The 18,943-nt window shown below is 49.0% G+C and overlaps 1 protein-coding gene across 1 annotated transcript in view; it reads left to right on the top strand.

Moving 5' to 3' along the window:
- The window catches only part of ITGA9 (integrin subunit alpha 9), a 344,297-nt gene that overhangs the window by 264,886 nt on the left and 60,468 nt on the right, over window positions 1–18,943 (top strand). Inside the window, exons 19-23 of the mRNA XM_046001922.1 lie at window positions 758–844; window positions 4,513–4,592; window positions 9,782–9,871; window positions 11,991–12,099; window positions 17,461–17,568. Of these exons, the coding sequence (XP_045857878.1) occupies window positions 758–844; window positions 4,513–4,592; window positions 9,782–9,871; window positions 11,991–12,099; window positions 17,461–17,568 (474 nt within the window). The remainder of the gene's footprint in view (window positions 1–757; window positions 845–4,512; window positions 4,593–9,781; window positions 9,872–11,990; window positions 12,100–17,460; window positions 17,569–18,943) is intronic.

Here is an 18,943-nt window from a genome sequence, read left to right as displayed (position 1 = left end):
TTGGTGGGCTAAGCTAGGAGACCTCTCCTTGCCCCTGTACCTGGGCAAGGGGTATCACCAGCTCAGCCCTTACCACCCCGGGCTGCAGAAAAAAAATCCCTGTATTTTCCTTGGTGTGATTTTCTTAGAGTTTATCTTCCCTGAACTAGCAAGGTCTTGAAAGGCAGGATTAGAATGTGGACCTAGGAGAAAGTGTCCAGGAAGACGGCATGGTTGCTTTGACCCAAAACTTTGGAGGCATCCGGCTCACGTGCCGCCTGGCCCAGCTCACCAGGAGAGCACCAGGGTGCAGAGCCAAAACATTAGTTAAGAATGTTCTGGATGGGGGCGCCTGGGTGGCTCAGTGGGTTAAAGCCTCTGCCTTCGGCTCAGGTCATGATCTCAGGGTCCTGGGATCGAGCCCCACATTGGGCTCTCTGCTCCGCGGGGAGCCTGCTTCCGCCTCTCTCTCTGCCTGCCTCTCTGCCTAGTTGTGATTTCTCTCTGTCAAATAAATAAAATATTAAAAAAAAAAAAAAAGAATGTTCTGGATGCCTGCCTTCCCACCGAGCCCATGGGAAGGGTGGGCTACCAGAGGAGGACTGAGGACTTGTCCTGGTCGCCCGCTTCCCTTCCACCCGAGCCAGCAGCAATGTTGCCTGGGAACCTCCCCAAAGAAGGACCACGTCTGCTCACGTCTCAGTTTGCCTCATGGAGGCCACTGACACACATTAGTCTCCAGGCCGCCAGCCCATCCTTGGTGCTTTTTCTCTTTCAGGAGGAAATGGGCATTTCCTGTGAGCTGCTTGAATCAGACTTCCTCAAATGCAGCGTGGGATTCCCTTTCATGAGGTCAAAATCAAAGGTAAGGGGAAGAGACGAGGCTCTTACTTCGCAGCAGGGCCCCAGCCCTTCCCTCCGGCCACCTGCCCTGTCAGCTGTACCCCACCCCCCAGGTTTCTTCTATTGCCCCTGCCATGGCACTGCCCAGCTCCTGTAGGGGTGGGGCTGGGGTTTTGATCTTCTGCTCCACATGCTCTTCCTATCTGATCTACATGACATACCCCAAATGTGAGAGACACGCCATGGCCTTGGTACTTCAGCAAGCACCATCTGGTTGGCCTTCCTAAAAATCTTTCTCTGGGACATTCCATGCCACTGTGAGTGTGACAACATGGGAGAAATGTGGTCTGGGCTAGTGACCTACAGTTCTGACTGTCACTCCCCTGGACACTCACAATTTTCTGAAGAGACCTCTTAAAATTCTTAAAACATAAATAATGGTATGGCACTTCTTTTTCTTTTTCTCAAGTAAAAGAAGTTAGACTCACTTTGGTATTTATACGGAGCCAAATTTTCTAAGCTCAAATAATAATATGGTCCAGCATACTCAAACAATCATGGAACATTCTGGTATGTGCCAGTATTATAAGGATATGCAAAGATACATAGAAGATGTGATTGTTGGAAGCAAAATGAGAATCTAAAAGATCAGGTCTGCCTTTGAAATGAAAGCTATTTTTCTTGCTATTATTTGAAGGAAATTTCATATTCCTTTGTCTAACATTTTCCCCCTAAAAAAAAAAAAAGAAAGTTTAATCCTCCTCTCCTGCCTATGTCACAGAATCAACTTGTTTTAATCTCCAAGGCACTTTGGTTCCAGTACCTTGTGGCTGTTTTGTAAGCCAGTTGTGAGAATGTTCAAAGGAGAAAAGAAAAAAAAAGAGAGAGAGAGAGAGAGAAGAAGGTTTGCTGATTTCCTAGCAAATCGCTCGAACCCCTCAGCCCCATTGAAGATGCCTGCATCAAATGACAATGGCTCTTACATCTGTGATTCCAAAGCCTTTTAGGAACCCTGCAATGTCCCTGAACCCTGGACATTATTGCCTGTAGAAACGTTACGTGGCATTTCCGTTACACGTATTTAAATGAAATCTTTGAGCAACTGAAAATTGGCTTAACTGAAAAACGTTAACAGTTGCCATTTCATTGGTAAAACCCAGCCAACATCCCAAATCAAACCCAAGGTGGGGCATGCTAGTTTTAGCAAAGGAAAACTTTATCACTTTGATGTATGGATCCAGGATCGCTTACCATAAAGGGAGGGTAGTCATAAAAACAAGTACAGGGAAAACAAAGCCATGTTGAATTCTAGAGCATTAAATTTTGTCAAAATTCATTAGCTCTCAAAATAGTCATGGAACCGACAGAAGTAGGAACATTGGAAGGTTGGATTTTTTCCCAGCTCGGTAATGCCACTACCTTCCTCCCACATACAGAAGCTCAGACTGGAGCAACACGAAAGCTGGAGCTCAGAGGCCTAGGGGTGAGTCCCTGGAGAGAGCCCAACGAGTGACCCAGCAGGGCCGGGGACCATGCCTGTCCACCCCTGTCTTGTCCTCCCCTGTGTCTCGGCCCCTGGGACTCAGTCAGGCTGCAGCCCGCCTGCTAAGCCTCCTGACTGCACCGTCAGCTTACTCTGGTGGCCATCTGTCTCTGTCTGTCATGACCAGCCTGCCCCGTCCCTGGCCTTCCGTTCTCCCAGGACCCCCCTTCTCTGTTTTTGGCTTCTCACCTCACCTGGGTCTTTAGAGTGTTTAATTCAGATCTCCTGCCAGTTCTGACTCTATGCTGGGACAAGACCCTTGACTTTCCCTTCCTTTGTGTCCTCCAGCTCTGGTTCCCATCCTGTCTCCATGTCCCCACCCACGCTGGCAACTGAACAGACCCCCTGCTACAGAACTTTCTGTCTCGAGAGGGATGTCCACTGCCCACTGTATTTAACGGGTCTGTGTTCATTACTCTCAGGCAGCATTTAGTGCAGTTGAATCTAGGGTTACAAAGGTAGAACAGTGCCTACCATTAGTCACTAAGGAACCCAAATACTTTGACATTAAATGATTATAGACTCTCAGAGCTGATGGAACTCAAGAATCATTTTGTCCATCCTCTAATTTTTATTGAAAGGTAAAGAGAGTGCATGTCTTGGCCAGATCACATACTCAGTTTGTGGCCACGCCTGGATCTGTAACCCCTACCCGGGGGTCCCTCCCACGTCCCCACACATGCCCAATGAGTACATGGCAAAAACCATTTGCTCAGGGCAGCCTTCCCCAAGCCATGGGACGCTCACCATGGGGAGTGCCTGAGGTGGTTGTAGACCAGACACGGACACTGCAAACATGGACATTGCCTCTAACAGCGGAACAGTTATTACCTGTGCAACACTCTTTTTCCCTGATCCCATGCAGGAGAAAGTCTCCCCTAGTGCCAGCCTGTCTTTAACACCTTCCTAGCTCTTGCTAATCTCCCTCTTGCCGAAGTAGAGTAGCCTTTAGGCTCAGAGCCCTCAGCAGGCCGCAGAATGCCCCAGTGCTTTGTTTTCATTTATTTTTGTGGCAACCTTCTCTTACTGGTAAGTGATCCTGATTCTCATCTGTGATCGTGGTAGAAATTTTCCATCTAAAGTGCAGCCACTCTGGAAAACAGCATGGAAGTGCCTCAGAAAGTTGAAAATAGAGCCACCTTACGACCCAGCAATTGCACTACTGGGTATTTACCCGAAAGATACAAGCATAGTGATCTGAAGCGGCACACTATGTGCACCCCAGTGTTTATAGTACCGAAGTCCAGAATAGCCGAACTATGGAAAGAGCCCAGATGCCCATCAACAGGTTAATGGATAAAGAAGATGTAGATATACACAATGGAATACTATGCAGCCATCAAAAAGTAATCTTGCCATTTGCAGCAATGTGGATGGAAGTAGAGGGCGTTATGTTAAGTAAAATACATCAATCAGAGAAAGAAAATTACAGGATTTCACTCATGTGGAATTTAAAAAACAAAACAGAATCATAGAGAAAAAGAGGAAAAATAAAATAAGACAAAGTCAGAGAGGAGACAAGCCATAAGGGACTCTTAACTATAAGAAACAAACTGAGGGTTGGTGGAGGGAAGGTGGGTGCAGGGATGGGGTAACGGGGGAATGGGCAGCAAGGAGGGCACGTGATGTAACAAGCACTGGGTGTTCTGTGCCACTGACGAATCACTAAAGTCTACCTCTGAAACTAATAATACACTATACGTTGATTAATTGAATTTAAATAAAATAAGACTAAAAAAATAAAATAGTCTTTAAACAAAAAGGGTGGTAATGAAAGTACACAATAAGTGATACGGGCGATATGGTACGCAGGTGTGGCAAACATTAGGAATATGGTGTGGGAATGAAACTTAGAAAGGCCGGGTTAATTAAAAATAAATAAATAAATGAATGAATGAATGAATAAAAAAGGCCTGGTCTAGGAGACCTCAGTTGCTAAAAAAAGACCGCGTGCCTCTCACCAGAGCACACTCCAGGCTTGGTTTTATTACTACAGTTGTACCTCTGGCCTGGCAGCCAAAAAGATACACGTTAAAAAAAATAAAACTTGCCATGCAAATGAGCTCCAGAGGTCATAAACTGCAGAGACTGTGGTGTTTCCGCTGGGAATGCTCGCTGAGGCCTGATGTCACTTTCTTTTCCCCTAGTACGAATTCAGCGTGATCTTTGACACAAGCCACCTGTCTGGGGAAGAGGAAGTTCTTAGCTTCATCATTACTGCTCAGAGGTAAGGGGGAGCTTCACTCTTTTTTTTTCTGAAGATAAAGATTTATGAGAACAGGAAAGGACGTTCCCTAGTCACGCTTTGATGATGCTCAGGATTCTGAAGAGGAATAAACAGTGGAGCGATAGAGCCCCAGAGCGCCGGCTGGGGTCGGAGCTTTCAGGGCTGGTGTCTGTCCTGTTCTGCTGATGTAGCCAGCAGGTAGGATGGAGCTGGGAGGGACTGGGGGTCATGCTGTCAGAGGCAATGACTTTTACAGCCAAGGAGAGACAGCCCAGGGGAGGTGAGGATTCTGATCCAAGTTCACGTGGTCGGGTAGTTCACAAACTTCCTCTGTGGGTTGCATTCCGGGACGCAGGGAGGGGGCAGAGCAGGCCGGGAGTGAGAGGGCAAGCTTGTTGTCAGAGGTCCCAAGACATGCGCCTCCAGAGAGGGCTTATCCTGAAAGCCTTGTGGGCAGAGAGTCAGGCCAGGGCAGGGCACCCTGCAAGGTGACTTCTGCCCTCAGAGTGTGCTCCTGCCCCTCTGTCTCCAGTGTGGCCTCCAGCCACGAGGGGGCTTTGGGGGCTGTCAGCTGTCTCTACAAGCCAGAATCCATGTGCTCCTTGAAGCGCCATTTGGGTAGCACTTGGCTGACATCGGGTTGGAAGGAGAGGTAGGTAGGTGGGTGAAGAGGAAAATCAAACTTCGATCACGGTGTAGATTGGGTACCCAAGGCTACTTTTGTAATTTGGATTTTTATCTGGAGAGGATTTTAAACTTACCAGAACTATTGGAAAGCATAAGTCAACACTTCTCGCTCTCAAAGCTGCTTCTCCAGAAATCCTCCTTTCTCGACTCCATTACATCCTTCATACGACACCTCAGAGTTTTGCCCCAAGCCATAGTAAATCCTGCTCTGGTACTTTCCTCTGGATCTGGCCTCCCTTACACTTCAGCCAGAACGTGGACCTGAACGAACATACTTTGTACTCACCCCCTGAGAGTGATGCTTGAATTTTCACAAAAACTCCAATTCCCCAGAGTCTTGGACTGAGATTCTTCCCAAGCCCTGCATCTTTCAATTTTCTGCGGTCCGTTCTGGCCCCTCACTAACGGCTTTGCCCTCAGGTACCCCCTCTCCGCTGAATGTCAGGGACGCTCAGGTCAGTCCCCAACAAGTACAATAGGGCAGTGGCCAGCAGCCGCATCTGTGGGAGGCAGACAAAGCAGCTCTGGTTTCTTCTCCCACTGCTTTTTAATTTTGTTTTCATTTGAGGCCTTCCTCAGTCTCGACGTTATTTAAAGCTCACGGAATCAAGATTCCCTTTCCCTTGGGAATGACTGCGAAGCTGGAAGCATACATTACCAGAGCCCCTCAGTCCACAACCACAATCCCATATTTTGGCTTCAGTGTTGTTTTCTGTATTTTTCTTTCTTTCCTTTTTTTTTTTTTTTTTAGCATTATCACAAATGTTTTGGAGAATGTTCTGTCTCCTAAAAATAAGAGCACAGCCCATCACAGTGTGTGTTGGCCTTCTTTACCCTGTGTGGTTGCATCCAACTTCCACTCCAGAGGTGATGGCTTTGTGGCCTTTAGTTCAGCCCTGGTTGGACTTCTGAACATGCTCTAAGCATATGTAAAAAGTCGGGGTAAATAACAACAGCTGTGACTTCAAGTACAGCCCAGCAAGCCCAGAAATCCTGCATGGCCTTCTAATGGGGCAAGGGTGGCCTGCCATGGAGTGCTAGCATTTCATCACAGATCACATCTGGCTGGGCTTGCAAACTTTGAAATCATATGAGGCTTGGTTATTTCTTATTCAGCCTGTTTCACGATCCCATAATTCACGTTCACATAGAACATGACTGTGATCTAATAGAAATTACATACAAAGCGTAGGGAAGGTGGACTTGGTTCCCATCGCCAGAATCTGGAAGGGCCTCCCTGGGGAGACGGCATCTAAGCAGAGGAGTCTGTTTTCAGGCAGAAGACACAGAGGCACAGTGCAGAGTATATGACAGCCAGATACGTGGTGGGCACTGGGGGGAGCAGACGAGGCAGCGGGAGATGCGCCGACAGAGGAGATTGGGCTGGGCCGCAGAAAGCCCACGTGGCCTCAGAGAGTCTGCACTACATTCCAGAGGCAGAAGGTCTTCGAAGAGGGAACTGAGGCATGCAACAGTTTGCCCACAGAGCTTATAATTTCAGAATTTCAGAAAGGGAGGCCCGTGGCCAATCAAACCTGGAAATGCCTAATTCTCCTGCTGTTTCTTGGACCCACTGAAAACTCCTGGTGGTTGGACAGATCCATTAATGGTTCCTGTCCACCTGCATATTCCTGGGAAGGAACACCAGGGCAGGAAATAAATGACATGAAAGAGACTTCCTTGTCAAAGAGCGGAAACTCTGCCTGCCTCCCAACCCCACCCAGGGCTAATCAGTGGTGCCAGAGAAGGGGGGCCAGCACCATCACAGTGGGAGCACTATCTGTTAGACTCACCCATCTGTAGATGCCAGCGGTGCCCATGGGAGTCACCGGGGGGCTTTAAACACCACGGACCCCTGGTCCATCCCACAGAGGCTCAGATCTATCCGTCTAGGCTGAGACTTAGGCGTTGGGACTGTGAAATCATCTCATCGGGTGGTTCTAATAAGCAACCAAGGCTGAGACACCATCTGGAGCCCCTGGCTCTATACAGGCCACGTTTCCACTCAGCAGACTTCTATGAAGCATGTGCAATTTATCAGATGCAATGCTGGGCACTAAGAAAATGCTAATCGCTTCCTAAAATCAAGACCATCCCCTCATGTGCAGGAAGAGTGAGTGCTCCATTGCATCAGGCACGCCTAGAATTGGCAGCTGAAATAATCAGCAGAATCTTCTAACATTGGAATCACCGATGGTAAAGAAGCTGTATTATATGTTAAACATGCCACAGAATATTGCAGGCACTCATTTCTTCCCAGTTGTTGGTGAAAACAGTCTTACCACCCCAGAGGACGGGTCCCAGCACTTGACTCCCTGCTCTGGCAGAAACATCCTTAAAGCCCCTTATCTTGAAAGCCACCGTTAAAATATCAATGGTTCTGTCCTCCCCGTCACCACCCTTTGAAGCTCTCCTGCCGACTTGCGGATTTAGGAGGACGTAAAGTTGAGCCTAAACAGTCCTCCAGAGCTCTCTCAGCAGCCTGGCTTTGCAGACCATGGGAACGCAACCCAAGTCACGAGCTCGCGGAGTGGCTGCAAGCCTTTTGATGTTTGGCCTCTGTATCTCAGCTCCAGTCGGTCTGGAGCAGTTCCCTGATGACAGATGAGACTGTCGGGCCTGAGCTGCCAGCAGCCACAGGTGGCTGGACAAATGGCAGGGCAAGGGGTGGCGCATCCATCAGGAACCCATTACTGGCAGGATGCGGGGTTGGGGGGAGTTTGGGTTGCAGGCCAGGGCATTACCGGTCCTGGTCCCATCCATTCCATGTCACCTCTGATCTGCCTCTGGCGGCGATTCTAAGGCTTTTATTACCCCCCCTGAGAAAGGAAGGGCAATGGAATCAGGCCAGGTGGGCACCCGACCCTGCTGCTTCTGCACACTGCCCTCTGAGTGATGGATGTCACCCCATTTGCAGAAGACAAATGAGGAGTCAGGGGTCAGAGTCACAGAGCACCATTGTTTCAGAACAATAGGAGAAAGAAGACGAGGGGATGTGAGCTTCTCTTTAAGTATTGTTGCATTTAGCATTGCTGGTAGGAGAGGAAGGCAGTGGGGGCAGTGGGGGAGGGCAGGGAGCAGGCAGGAACTCTGCAAGGGGCCAGGGAATGTGGGGGGTGGGGAGTGGGCCAGTGAACTGTGCCCAACCCTCAGTGGGTCTTGGGGTCCCTACATTTTACCCCTGGAGGATGCACTTGGCTTCCAACTGGGATCCCACATACATGCCATGTGGTAGAACCAGCTAGAAGTGCTGGCCCCGGCAGCTTGCACCCAACGGCCCTGCCTGTTTCCAAGGTGGTAGTACTTCCACAGAATAATAATCACCATCATCTTGGAAATGTAACAGAATAGTAAAAGGAAGCTAGGTCTTCTCTCCCTTTACTCCTCTTCTTCCTCTCCCCTCCTCCACTCCCCACCCACAACCTTCCAAATCTGCTGTCAGAGCCCTAGTTTGGGAGTCTGGCTGACCTGGTTTGCTGTGGATCCCTGGGCAAGTTCCCTAATCTCTCTGAGCTGCTCCCTCCCTGTCAGAGGCAGGCAGTCCCCCACCCTTCTAGGGTTCCTCGGAGGACCCGGTGAGATCGTGCTGTGCAGTATGCCTGGCACAAAGCAGCCACCCAACAGTGTCAGCTTCCTTGCACTGCCCTTTCCAGAAAGACTACAACAGCAAGGGGGATGCCTGTCGTGGACGGACGTGCTGCAGCCAGAAGTCTCTAGGGGAGCTCCGGTGGTCTTTATCATGACGGGGCTGGCCAGGGCTCCTCTCCCAGGCTTGGCCGGCTGTCCAAGGAGGGCGGGTCATGCCTCTATGTGGGAAATGGCGGCTCAAGTCCAGCAAACCCCTTCCCAGCTACTGTGCCCTAACCTTGCGGGTCTGTTCTTCATGGAACGAGCACTTCTAGAAGTGGCACGTGCTGTCGGTGCCCAGCCATGACCATTCAGTGCTCGCCTTTGGCTGCACCCACCGGACAGCTTCTGGCTCCCAGCACCACTCTGCCAAGCTTTCTCGGGCCACAGGCGACTCACTCAGGTGCATAGCACAGGTGCCAGCAAATTCCTGTTCCCTGCTCCCCACCCCACCCCTGCAGCAGATCTCAGGAGTCATGGATAAAGCCTCACCTCCCATGGGAAGACCTAGGTGTGTGTTCCACGCTGTCTCCCAGATGTCCCCAGCCAGTCCAAACCCAGTTGCCCACAGCACTGACCTGGGTTACCTGCCTTTTCTGCCTTCATTCTCTTCCCTGTCTCTTCTCCACTCGCTGCTGGTGTCTCCCGGGGTCCCCTCCCCAGCACACTGCTTGTACTCAGATCTTTGGGAAGGGATCACTGCTGAGATGACAGGGCCGCCATGCCTCTGCACGGGGACCAGAAACAGACCCGAGAGGACATCAGGTGCACAGCCAGCCCTTGGAGAGTGACAGGTCGAGGTCTAACCCAGAACAACAAAGACTGCTCCTGGGGAGCGAGCACCGACCGGCACTCATCCCTCTCTTCCCATGCAGTGGCAACGTGGAACGTTCCGAGTCCCTACATGACAACACCCTCACGCTGACGGTGCCACTGATGCACGAAGTAGACTCGTCCATCACTGGGTGAGCAGCCGGTCCTGGGTCGCCAAAACACCCCCAGGGGAGTTGGGGAGTGGGGGAATGCTGTGTTTTTCTTGTATTTCCGTGGGTAGCCAGGAGTGTGTGGCCTGCCTGTTCCCCTTCTTCCCAGCCTTGAAACGTAGACAAAGTTTTAGCTATGGCTCATGCCCTCCTCCCACCTTGTTTTCCCCTCTTTCCCAGCTACCCACATACCTGCTGGGTGATGGGAGAGGTTTGATGACAAGGCTAAGGCCCAGAATGTCTTTGAGCACCCTGTACACCTTTATGTGCCTATTTCTCCAGCACCCACCCCTCCAGAGGGCCAGGATTCATGGGATTCAAATCTCAGCCAATTGCTGCTGGGCCAGAGCTCACAGCCAGATGTGTCCCAACGCCCTGGTGGCCTTGCAGAAAGGCTTGCCATTCTGATTAGAGACACAGCCAGCGCTGGCCTTGCACGTTCCTGTTAACCCCTTCTGCAGAGCCAGTGGCAGCGGGCAGGGAACAATCACGGCGGGACATAGCATGTTCCTGGTGAAGTCCACAGCCGCTCAGCGCCCCTGGCGTTGGAAGGCAGGGCTGCGGGCTGCAGGGACCCGACGCAGCCTGGGCGGTTTTCAGCCCGAGCCCAGGCCTGGAAAAATGAGAACTCAGTTCCTGTTTCTGGCTTCAGAAAACAGAGCACATACCTCTTTGATAGTGGAAAAAGGATTTGCACAATTAGTTTAGATCAAATGAGGACCCGTTGAACCCCTGCCCCAAATGCAAGCTGAACTTTCTGGGGGGTTTAGTGTTTCTCATTTTTCACTCTTCGAGTGCTTCTGGGTCCTGGCCTTGGCTAGAGGCAGAAGCGTTAACACGCCGCAGAAGGAGCCGTTCTGCAGTGGCTCCCAGGCTGCTGGGCCCCAGAGTGAGCCTCTGGGTGTTCCTGTGCTCTGGGCGTTTGCCCTCATGTTCTTCAGACAGGAGGCATCAGTGGATCATATTTGCAAATTAGCATGGATTTGCCTCTGTTCATGGCTCTATTTTTAGCCATGTGGTTTATTTACTTGTCTCATCAGAGGCACAGTGAGAATGTGGCCTGAACCAAACCCTGTCCTCCGGGAGAAAGAGAACACACTTGATCCTTTTGTCAGGCCCTAGGAGGCCTCATTGTTGAGGCATTAACAGCCCCCAACAGAAGCCATCCCTTAAACACACACACAAGTCAACCTCTGATCTTTCCAGGACATAAAACAAGGCTGGTTTAAATCAACCAGTTCTTGCCATTTGATAACAACTGGGAACTCACTACGTTTCTAAAATAATGCATTTAAGTTGAAAGTAGATGAATTGCTGTCCATTCAGACTTGGTACCGAAAATCTTACATGACTGTATCTGGGCAAGGGAACAGCTTCTGGAATCTCATCTAGAATCCATTCTTGGGAATTTCAGTGAGTCCGAGCTTGGTCTCATCTCGGGCTTGTTCGTATAGACAGTGTTGAAAGCATCGCTATACACTGAGCTTAAGTTCTTAATCACATCTTAAGCAGCCACTGTTTGAAGTGTGAAGGAAAATGCTGTCATTGAACAGACCCAACATTTAATACCGAATTTTTAGTGGTTTTAGTAGTCTGACAAACTTAAATGTTTTTTAATGAATTTATCACAGGGTGGGGCTTAGGATGCTAAATATATAATTAATTTATATTTATTTCTTAAAAACTTGCCATGATCTTCCCCGGTCCACAAAATCTTTTTCAAATGATAAAACACACCATGTAATTCCGTCATCCAGTTAAAAAAAAAAAAAAAAAAACCTGAAATCGAAGCTACCATTGTCTTCCTCCTCATTTTAGAAATGTAATCCCAGTACATACTTGTATATGTGGCTTATTATATTGTTTTGACCTAAGATGAGAAGACATTCCTGGAAACTTCTGTTTAGAAAATATAGCTCTGGCTATGTCCATGTATAGAACAGAGAAGTAACAATTCCAGAAGGGAAGGGTTTGGTGAAGACGGTGGAGGGAACAAGGTTCTGGATTAAATAGAGACAGATGTTTGGTTCTCAGGACAGCAGTGACCGTGGGTTGCCTGACTGAGGTTTAGGATGATGGATTAAATGCTTTCCTCTTTCAGAATCATGTCTCCAACCTCCTTTGTGTATGGCGAGTCTGTGGACGCATCTAACTTCATTCAGCTAGATGACCTGGAGTGTCATTTCCAGCCCCTCAACATCACCCTTCAGGTACCCACCCCGGGAGACCGTCTCTGTCACTGGCAACAACGGAAGGGCCTGTGGGGATAGGTCTTCTCCTGAAGGGCAGCTCAAGAGCCAGGCTCTTTCCAGGAGAAACTTGCCCCAGCCTGTTTGGCTGGAGTGTAGTGTACGTGTGCGTATGTGTTTTCTGTAAGCATACAAAATTAATCCCTTCCCGTCTGCTACTCTGTTGTGTAGACCCCTCTCCTTCTCAGCTCTTGGAATGAAAACTTCATGATAAACACCTACTTTCCCCAAGAAGGCTTCTGGCCAACGTCCCCACCCCGATGGCCCCAAAGGACCCCTTTCAGTTCTCCATCCTATTCAGCTTATGGGCCGGACAGTCCCAGGCACTTGCTGAGTCCTCTTCCTCCTGGGGCTCTCCATGCTGACTCCGCCTGGACCCCACTCCCGCCATGGACGGGCATTCGGAAGTGCAGTCTCCCAGTAGCCAAGGGGTGTGAGAAGACATACGCACCCCATGGGAAGCAGCATGCTCCTCCCTCACAGAGCCATGGCTGGCCTGCCGCAGTCACGCAGGCATCATTTTCAGCAGGTCCACTCCATGTGGACCATGGACATCCCAAAGAACCCTCTTCCTTCTCTGGACCGAGTGGGCAGACATTTTCTGTAAAGGGCCCATGTGTATTTCAGGCTTGGTGGGCCATATAATGTCTGTAGCAACTATTCAACTATGCTACGAGAGTGCCAAAGCAGCCAGAGGCAGTGCATAAGCAAAACTGAAGTGATGGGCACTAAATTGGGGATTTTTATATTATCCTCACATGTCATGAGTTGTTACCCTAGTTTTAACTATTTCTCCAACTATTTAAAAATGTGAAACCATTCTTAGCTTGCGGACCATGCAAAAACAAGTGGCAGGCCAGGGGTGGCCACCTGTTGGCCATAGTTGGCTGAGCCCTGCTGTGAAGTAGAAATTCTCAGGCCTGCACTGTTCAACCTGAGCATCTTTGCCTGTTAAGCTAGAAGGACCTCAGCCTCGTCCAGTCCCTTGTCCTCAGTTGACAAGAACTGGATCCAGGCTCCACTGGTGTAGCCAAGCACACTGCCAGGAGCTGTTGATGACACGAAGGAGATGGGTCTTGCTCACCCATGGTGCACCTTGACCTACATCCAGTGTCTCTCCGTTCCAGCTCCCAGGGCTGTCCCCTGACTCTTCCCCATTCTTCCCCATGGAGAAGACGGTTTCGTGGTCTGGCATTGACTTTGGCCAGTAATGACTATTTTCTTTCCCCATGGCCCCTCCTAGGTGGACGGAGGGGGTGAGACATAATCATGGGGTGTGATCCAGAGAAGGAGGCAGCACAACATTTGTGGGCTCTCACAGACAATGGTCTCCCTCTTTCTAAAGTCTTCTCCTGGGCAAGAGACCTCTGAAACCGTCATTGGGGAACACATGTCCCCAACCAGAGAGGAGGTGCCTCCTGACCAGCTAAGCCCCTACTGTCACACCCTATGCTCCCTTTCCAGGGAAAAGGGGAAGGTAGGGTTAGACCTGCTTTTGAGACCTCACAGTGACGCTGTGAGCAGGACCTCTGTGTTTCTAATCTGCTGCTCAGAAGTAGTTTCTTTCTTCCCCATGGCTTTTTGCAAGTGGATAGGAAACAGATAAAGACCAGATGGAGTGATTTCATTTAAATCACTTTAATTTTAATTACTTACCCACTCTTGGAGTTTTTGAGGTGTCTTACAACAAAAGATACAGTCCAGAAGATGATTCAGAAGGATTCAAAGGACACACACCATGTAATGAAGAGGGTATAGGTGTTAGGACAAGAACAAGTACGAGGTATCGAAAAATCTTATCACCCTCTGGTGATAAGGAAAGGGAAGGGAAGGGAAGGGAGGAAAAGAAAGGGAGAGAGGAGAGTGGAGGGGAGGAGGAAGGAAGGAGAGAACGAAGGGAGAAAAGAAAGGAAGATAGAAAGATCGATCTTGAGGGCATATGGTTAAGTTGTGTTTCTCTGAAGGCATCTTTATGGGGAACTTAAAGTTTAGTATTGAAGCAAAGAGCTTTCTTCCCATCTGACCTGACCTAGGATACAGGCTAGAGAATGCGGCTGGGATGAGTGACAAGCATGCCGCTTAGATAAACCTCTTGATTACCCGGTTGCTTGAGGAAGTACACAGCATTCCGTTGAGGATTAAGAGAGTCCGCTGAGTCCAAATGTGGATAACGTGTGTGTCGTTGATGGGAAGAAGATCCTCCTGGGTCTGCAAAGCAGACCGTTCCCTTGAGAATCTTCTGGTGATTCATTTTCTTTTTTTTTTTTTAAAGATTTTATTTATTTATTGGACAGACAGAGATCACAAGCAGGCAGAGAGGCAGGCAGAGAGAGAGGGGGAAGCAGGCTCCCTGCTGAGCAGAGAGCCCGATGCGGGACTCAATCCCAGGACCCCGGGATCCTGACCTGAGCCGGAGGCAGCGGCTTTAACCCACTGAACCACCCAGGTGCCCCTGGTGATTCATCTTCTGATACAGTTGTCCTTATTTTGACTGTCCTGCAGAAAGGCCATGGGCCAGGTGGATGGTGATAGTGGGAGAGCCTGGGATCAGGAAGCAGATAAAAACTCTCCTCTATGGCCTTATTCTGATAGCATCACTCCTGACAAAGAGCACAGGACCTCCCATATACAGTGATTTTTATGTCTTTTAAAAGCTGTTATTCAACAAGCTACGTGAGGTTTAAAGACTTCACTGCAGACACCGATGGGAGAAAGGCAGAAATACTAGTCTTGGGCCTGGTTCCTACATCTCGTCAAAGTTTTCTTAACAGAAACAAGATGATGTGTTGACCACTGATAGCTTTTTTTTTTTTTCATCAAGAGTCCATCATTTTTCTCACCTGAAAAAGAAGGATGAAAAATAATACAGCTGCCACTCAAGAACATTCGCGGAGAATCAGTTGTTGAGGCGTGTGTTAAGAATAAATGAATATGGCAGCACAGACCCTCTTGCCCGTCTGGCTGTAGTGCGTGAAAGTGTGCAAAGCAAACCCACTCTCTTCTCTCCCCTCCCCTTCCTGTTTCATTGGGATTTCCCAGATGTGTCAGTAGTTTTCTTTGCAATTCTGTGCTCTCGTGTTCCACTTCCAATTAGTTATTTCCGTTGTGGCTAGATATTATTTCCATTTCTTGTGTCTTAGGGCTGTTGTCTTTGGTGAATTTTGTTCTTTTCAAATCAAGAGTTGGCAGGGACCCCTTCCACTCCATCATGTTTTTGTGCTTTGAAGCAGAACCCAACTATTGCAAAAAATGAACACACGCTTTTCTAGGGAAGAGCTGGCTGGAGCCTAGATCCTTATATGTTCTGTCGTGTGTAAAGACCTGACTAGATTTCTGTTCACCTCTTGGCTCTGCCCTGTTGACCCCAAAGTCAGAGACCCTTGAATGCCTGATTTTTCTCTCTAGCCTCCAGGCCACAGAGCAAGCATCCAGCTTCTTCTCTCTTTTGCTTCTACCCATGCTTTGCTTTTTTTTTTTTTTAAGATTTTATGTATTTATTTGATAGGCAGAGATCACAAGTAGGCAGAGAGGCAGGCAGAGAGAGAGAGAGGAGGAAGCAGGCTCCCCGCTGAGCAGAGAGCACGATGTGGGGCTCGATCCCAGGACCCTGGGATCATGACCTGAACCGAAGGCAGAGGCTTTAACCCACTGAGCCACCCAGGAGCCCCTACCCATGCTTTTTTAAACAATCGCGTCTTTCTTGGGATCTCATTTACCTACCTTGAAGCTCACCCATTTAAAGCGTACAGTTCAATGACTTTTAGTGTGTTTATAGAATTGTGCAACCATCACCATAATCTAATTTTAGAATATTTCCATCACCCCAAAAAAGGAACTCCATACCCTTCAGCAGTCAATCCCTATGTCAGTTTCCTCCTACTGCTGTAAGAAATGACCATAAACTCAGTGGCTAAAAGCAATAGAAATGTATTACTGTGGAGTTCTAGGGGTCAGAAGTCCAACATGGGTCTCCCTGGGCTAAAATCAGGGTATTCAGCAAGGCTGGGTTCCTTTCTGGAGCTGCTGGGGGAGAATCTGTTTTACCCCTTCCAGCTTCTTCTCCGGGCTACTGCACTTTTAACTCAGGGTCCCCTTCATCTTCAGAGCCAACAATGACCAGCTACATCTTTCCCACAGTCCACATCCTGATTCTGACAGTCTCCTTCCTCCCCGTATAAGGACCCTTGTGATGACATTACACCCACCTAAATCACCCAAGATAATCTCTTCATTTTAAGGGCTACTGATTAGCCACCTTAGTTCCCCCTTGCCACGTAGCATATTCACAGGGTCCACGGGTTTGGGGACACAAATATCTTTGAAAGCCATTCTTCTGCCTGCCATATTCCCCCTACTCTCGCCCCAGGCAACCCCCAATCTACTCTCTGTCTCTACACATCTACCCATCTTTTTAATTCTTCTTTATATCCCATTTCTTCCTTGAGTTTCATGCTCAACTTTTGCTTTATCTCTTTTCCATTATCTTTCTCTTTGTGGCTGCTGTCTTTCCTCTCATTTCTCAGGAGATGATGGGCCTCTGGAGACAGAAAACAGGGAGGACTGTGGGGGGATGAGAAGGTAAAGTTTTATAGGACCAAACCCTGGGGCAGAAAAGAAATGCACAGAGGTCCTCAAACAGGATTAGCAAGGGATTAGCTGTAAATTACATGGAAACCCGATCATCTGGATCGTGTGGTAAGAGCAACCCTTTCTGTAAATTACACCATTTGGCTTGGGACAGTCCACTTTGTCTTCTCAGTTACCTCAAACTGTAAAAGGCAGAGCTTGGACCAGATCAGTGCTTCTCAAAGTACAGTTCCTGGGCCAGTAGCATCAGCATCTCCTGGGAACATTTACTAGAAATGCATGTCCTTAAGTCCCCTCATGCCCTCCTCCCACCAGATCCACTTCGGAAAGTCTGGGCATGACCCTCCCCCAGTATACATTTTAACAAGCCCATCTGGTCACCCTGATGCATGCTAAAGGTTGAGAACCACTGGACCACATGATGTCTATATTCCCACCAAGTGTAATAGTCTATGAGTAATTCCTAGGTACGTAAAAAGAAATGCAGTTTTTAGTAGGAAGAGGGCAAGACCGTGATGAAAGGGAATAAGGTAATTTGAAAGTTTGGGGGTTTCAGATGCCTATTGGAAGGATTTCTGTTTCATTAAATTCTTCCATTATTCGATATTTTAGTACACTTGAAGTCATGACCTTCTAGATCCTAAATCCTACAGTCTGTGGGAGAATTTACTGCATTCCATGAAATGAAGGTCTGTATTTCTACTAAAACGTGCTGTGTGTGTCTCTCACCCACAGGTCTATAACACTGGGCCAAGCACCCTTCCTGGGTCATCTGTCAGCATCGCTTTCCCCAATCGGCTATCACCTGGAGGGGCAGAAATGTTCCATGTGCAGGAGATGGTGGTGAGTTCTTGCTTGTCGTGGTTGTTGCTTTCAGACCTGAGCCAGCCCATTCACACTCTGTACATACTACCCTGACGGCGCAGAAAGTTCGACTCATTCCACCCTTTGGAAACATACCTGGAGAAGCCCAGAGACGCTCAACACCTGAATTTCTGCTCTGAGACGGTTTGGTTGATGACCTCTCTGTGGACAGGGAAGGGTTGGTTGTGAACATGGCTTCTGAGGTAGACTCTTCTGGCACTGGGGACTCCCGGCAACCTTAGGGGTGTCTGATTGTCTTTTTCTGAGCGGAAGACCCACAGTATACATGAAGATTTTCAAAGGGTCACTGAGGCCTGGAGGATGAAGGGCTAGTTCATAAGACGAAAGTATCGATTGAAACTCCCATCTGTATCCTGAATGTGCAGTTCTAGTCACTCCTAAGTCCACTGTAGATTTTGTCTCAAGCGGAGGCTTAGCTACTAGTGTGTGATCATTCCCACCCACCTCCCTGAAACATTCTCCTGGCTTCCATGACATCACATTCCCTTGGTTCCTCCTTTCTCACTGTTTTTTCTCCTCATCTCCCCAAAATCACAGGGCTCAGGCTCACCTTTTGTCTTCACTCAGTCTCTGAGATCTCACCCAGACTTATGGCTTTATATTCAGTGTGTACTGATGACATGGGATATTCCTCTCCTGCCCAGACCTCTCCCATGAAACCCAGACTTTAATAGTCAGCTACCTTCAGGCCTCCTCTACCCAGATGCCTGCCAAATCTCCATGTTATCTAAAAGAGAACTCTCAGTCGTATCCTTCCCAACCTGCTTCTCCCACAGCCTTCCCTGTCTTAGCAAATGCCTTCTCAGTCTTTCCAGTTACTCAGGTCAAAGTTACTTGGATCATCCTTGATGCCTCTCTTCCCGCATCTCACATCTGATCCACTGGCAGCCCTAATGTCTCCGCCTTCACAACTAATCAGAACGTTACCACTCTTTCCACACCCACTGCCAGCACCCCACCCTCGGGGGCGACATCACCTGCCCACAGTTATTGCAGGAGCCCCTCCCCGGTGTCCCTGCTTCCGTCCTGGCTCCCTGCAGTCTTTTCCTGGCCCAGCGGCAGCACGAGCCTCCCAAAGTGCAAGTCAGGTCGTGTCAGTCCACAGTTCAGACCCCGCCAGCGGCTTCCCTTCTTCCAGCACCCTAGCTGGCCCCACAGTCTGTTCCCAACACAGTCTGACCATGTTTCCTTCTTCTTCCCCACTCTTCCTACCCCTGCCATGCTGTCCCTTGCTGGTCCTACAGCACAGCAGACACTCTCCCACCTCCAGAACTTGTACTCGATCTTCCCTCTATTCAGACACCCTGCCCTCAGAGAGCCACATGACCTCCTC

The sequence above is a fragment of the Meles meles genome, chromosome 4 (genome assembly GCF_922984935.1).
Source record: "Meles meles chromosome 4, mMelMel3.1 paternal haplotype, whole genome shotgun sequence".
In the NCBI taxonomy this organism is placed as follows: domain Eukaryota; kingdom Metazoa; phylum Chordata; class Mammalia; order Carnivora; family Mustelidae; genus Meles; species Meles meles.
The sequence above is the reverse complement of the archived record's forward strand: the minus strand, read 5'-3'. Positions and strand labels throughout refer to the sequence as shown.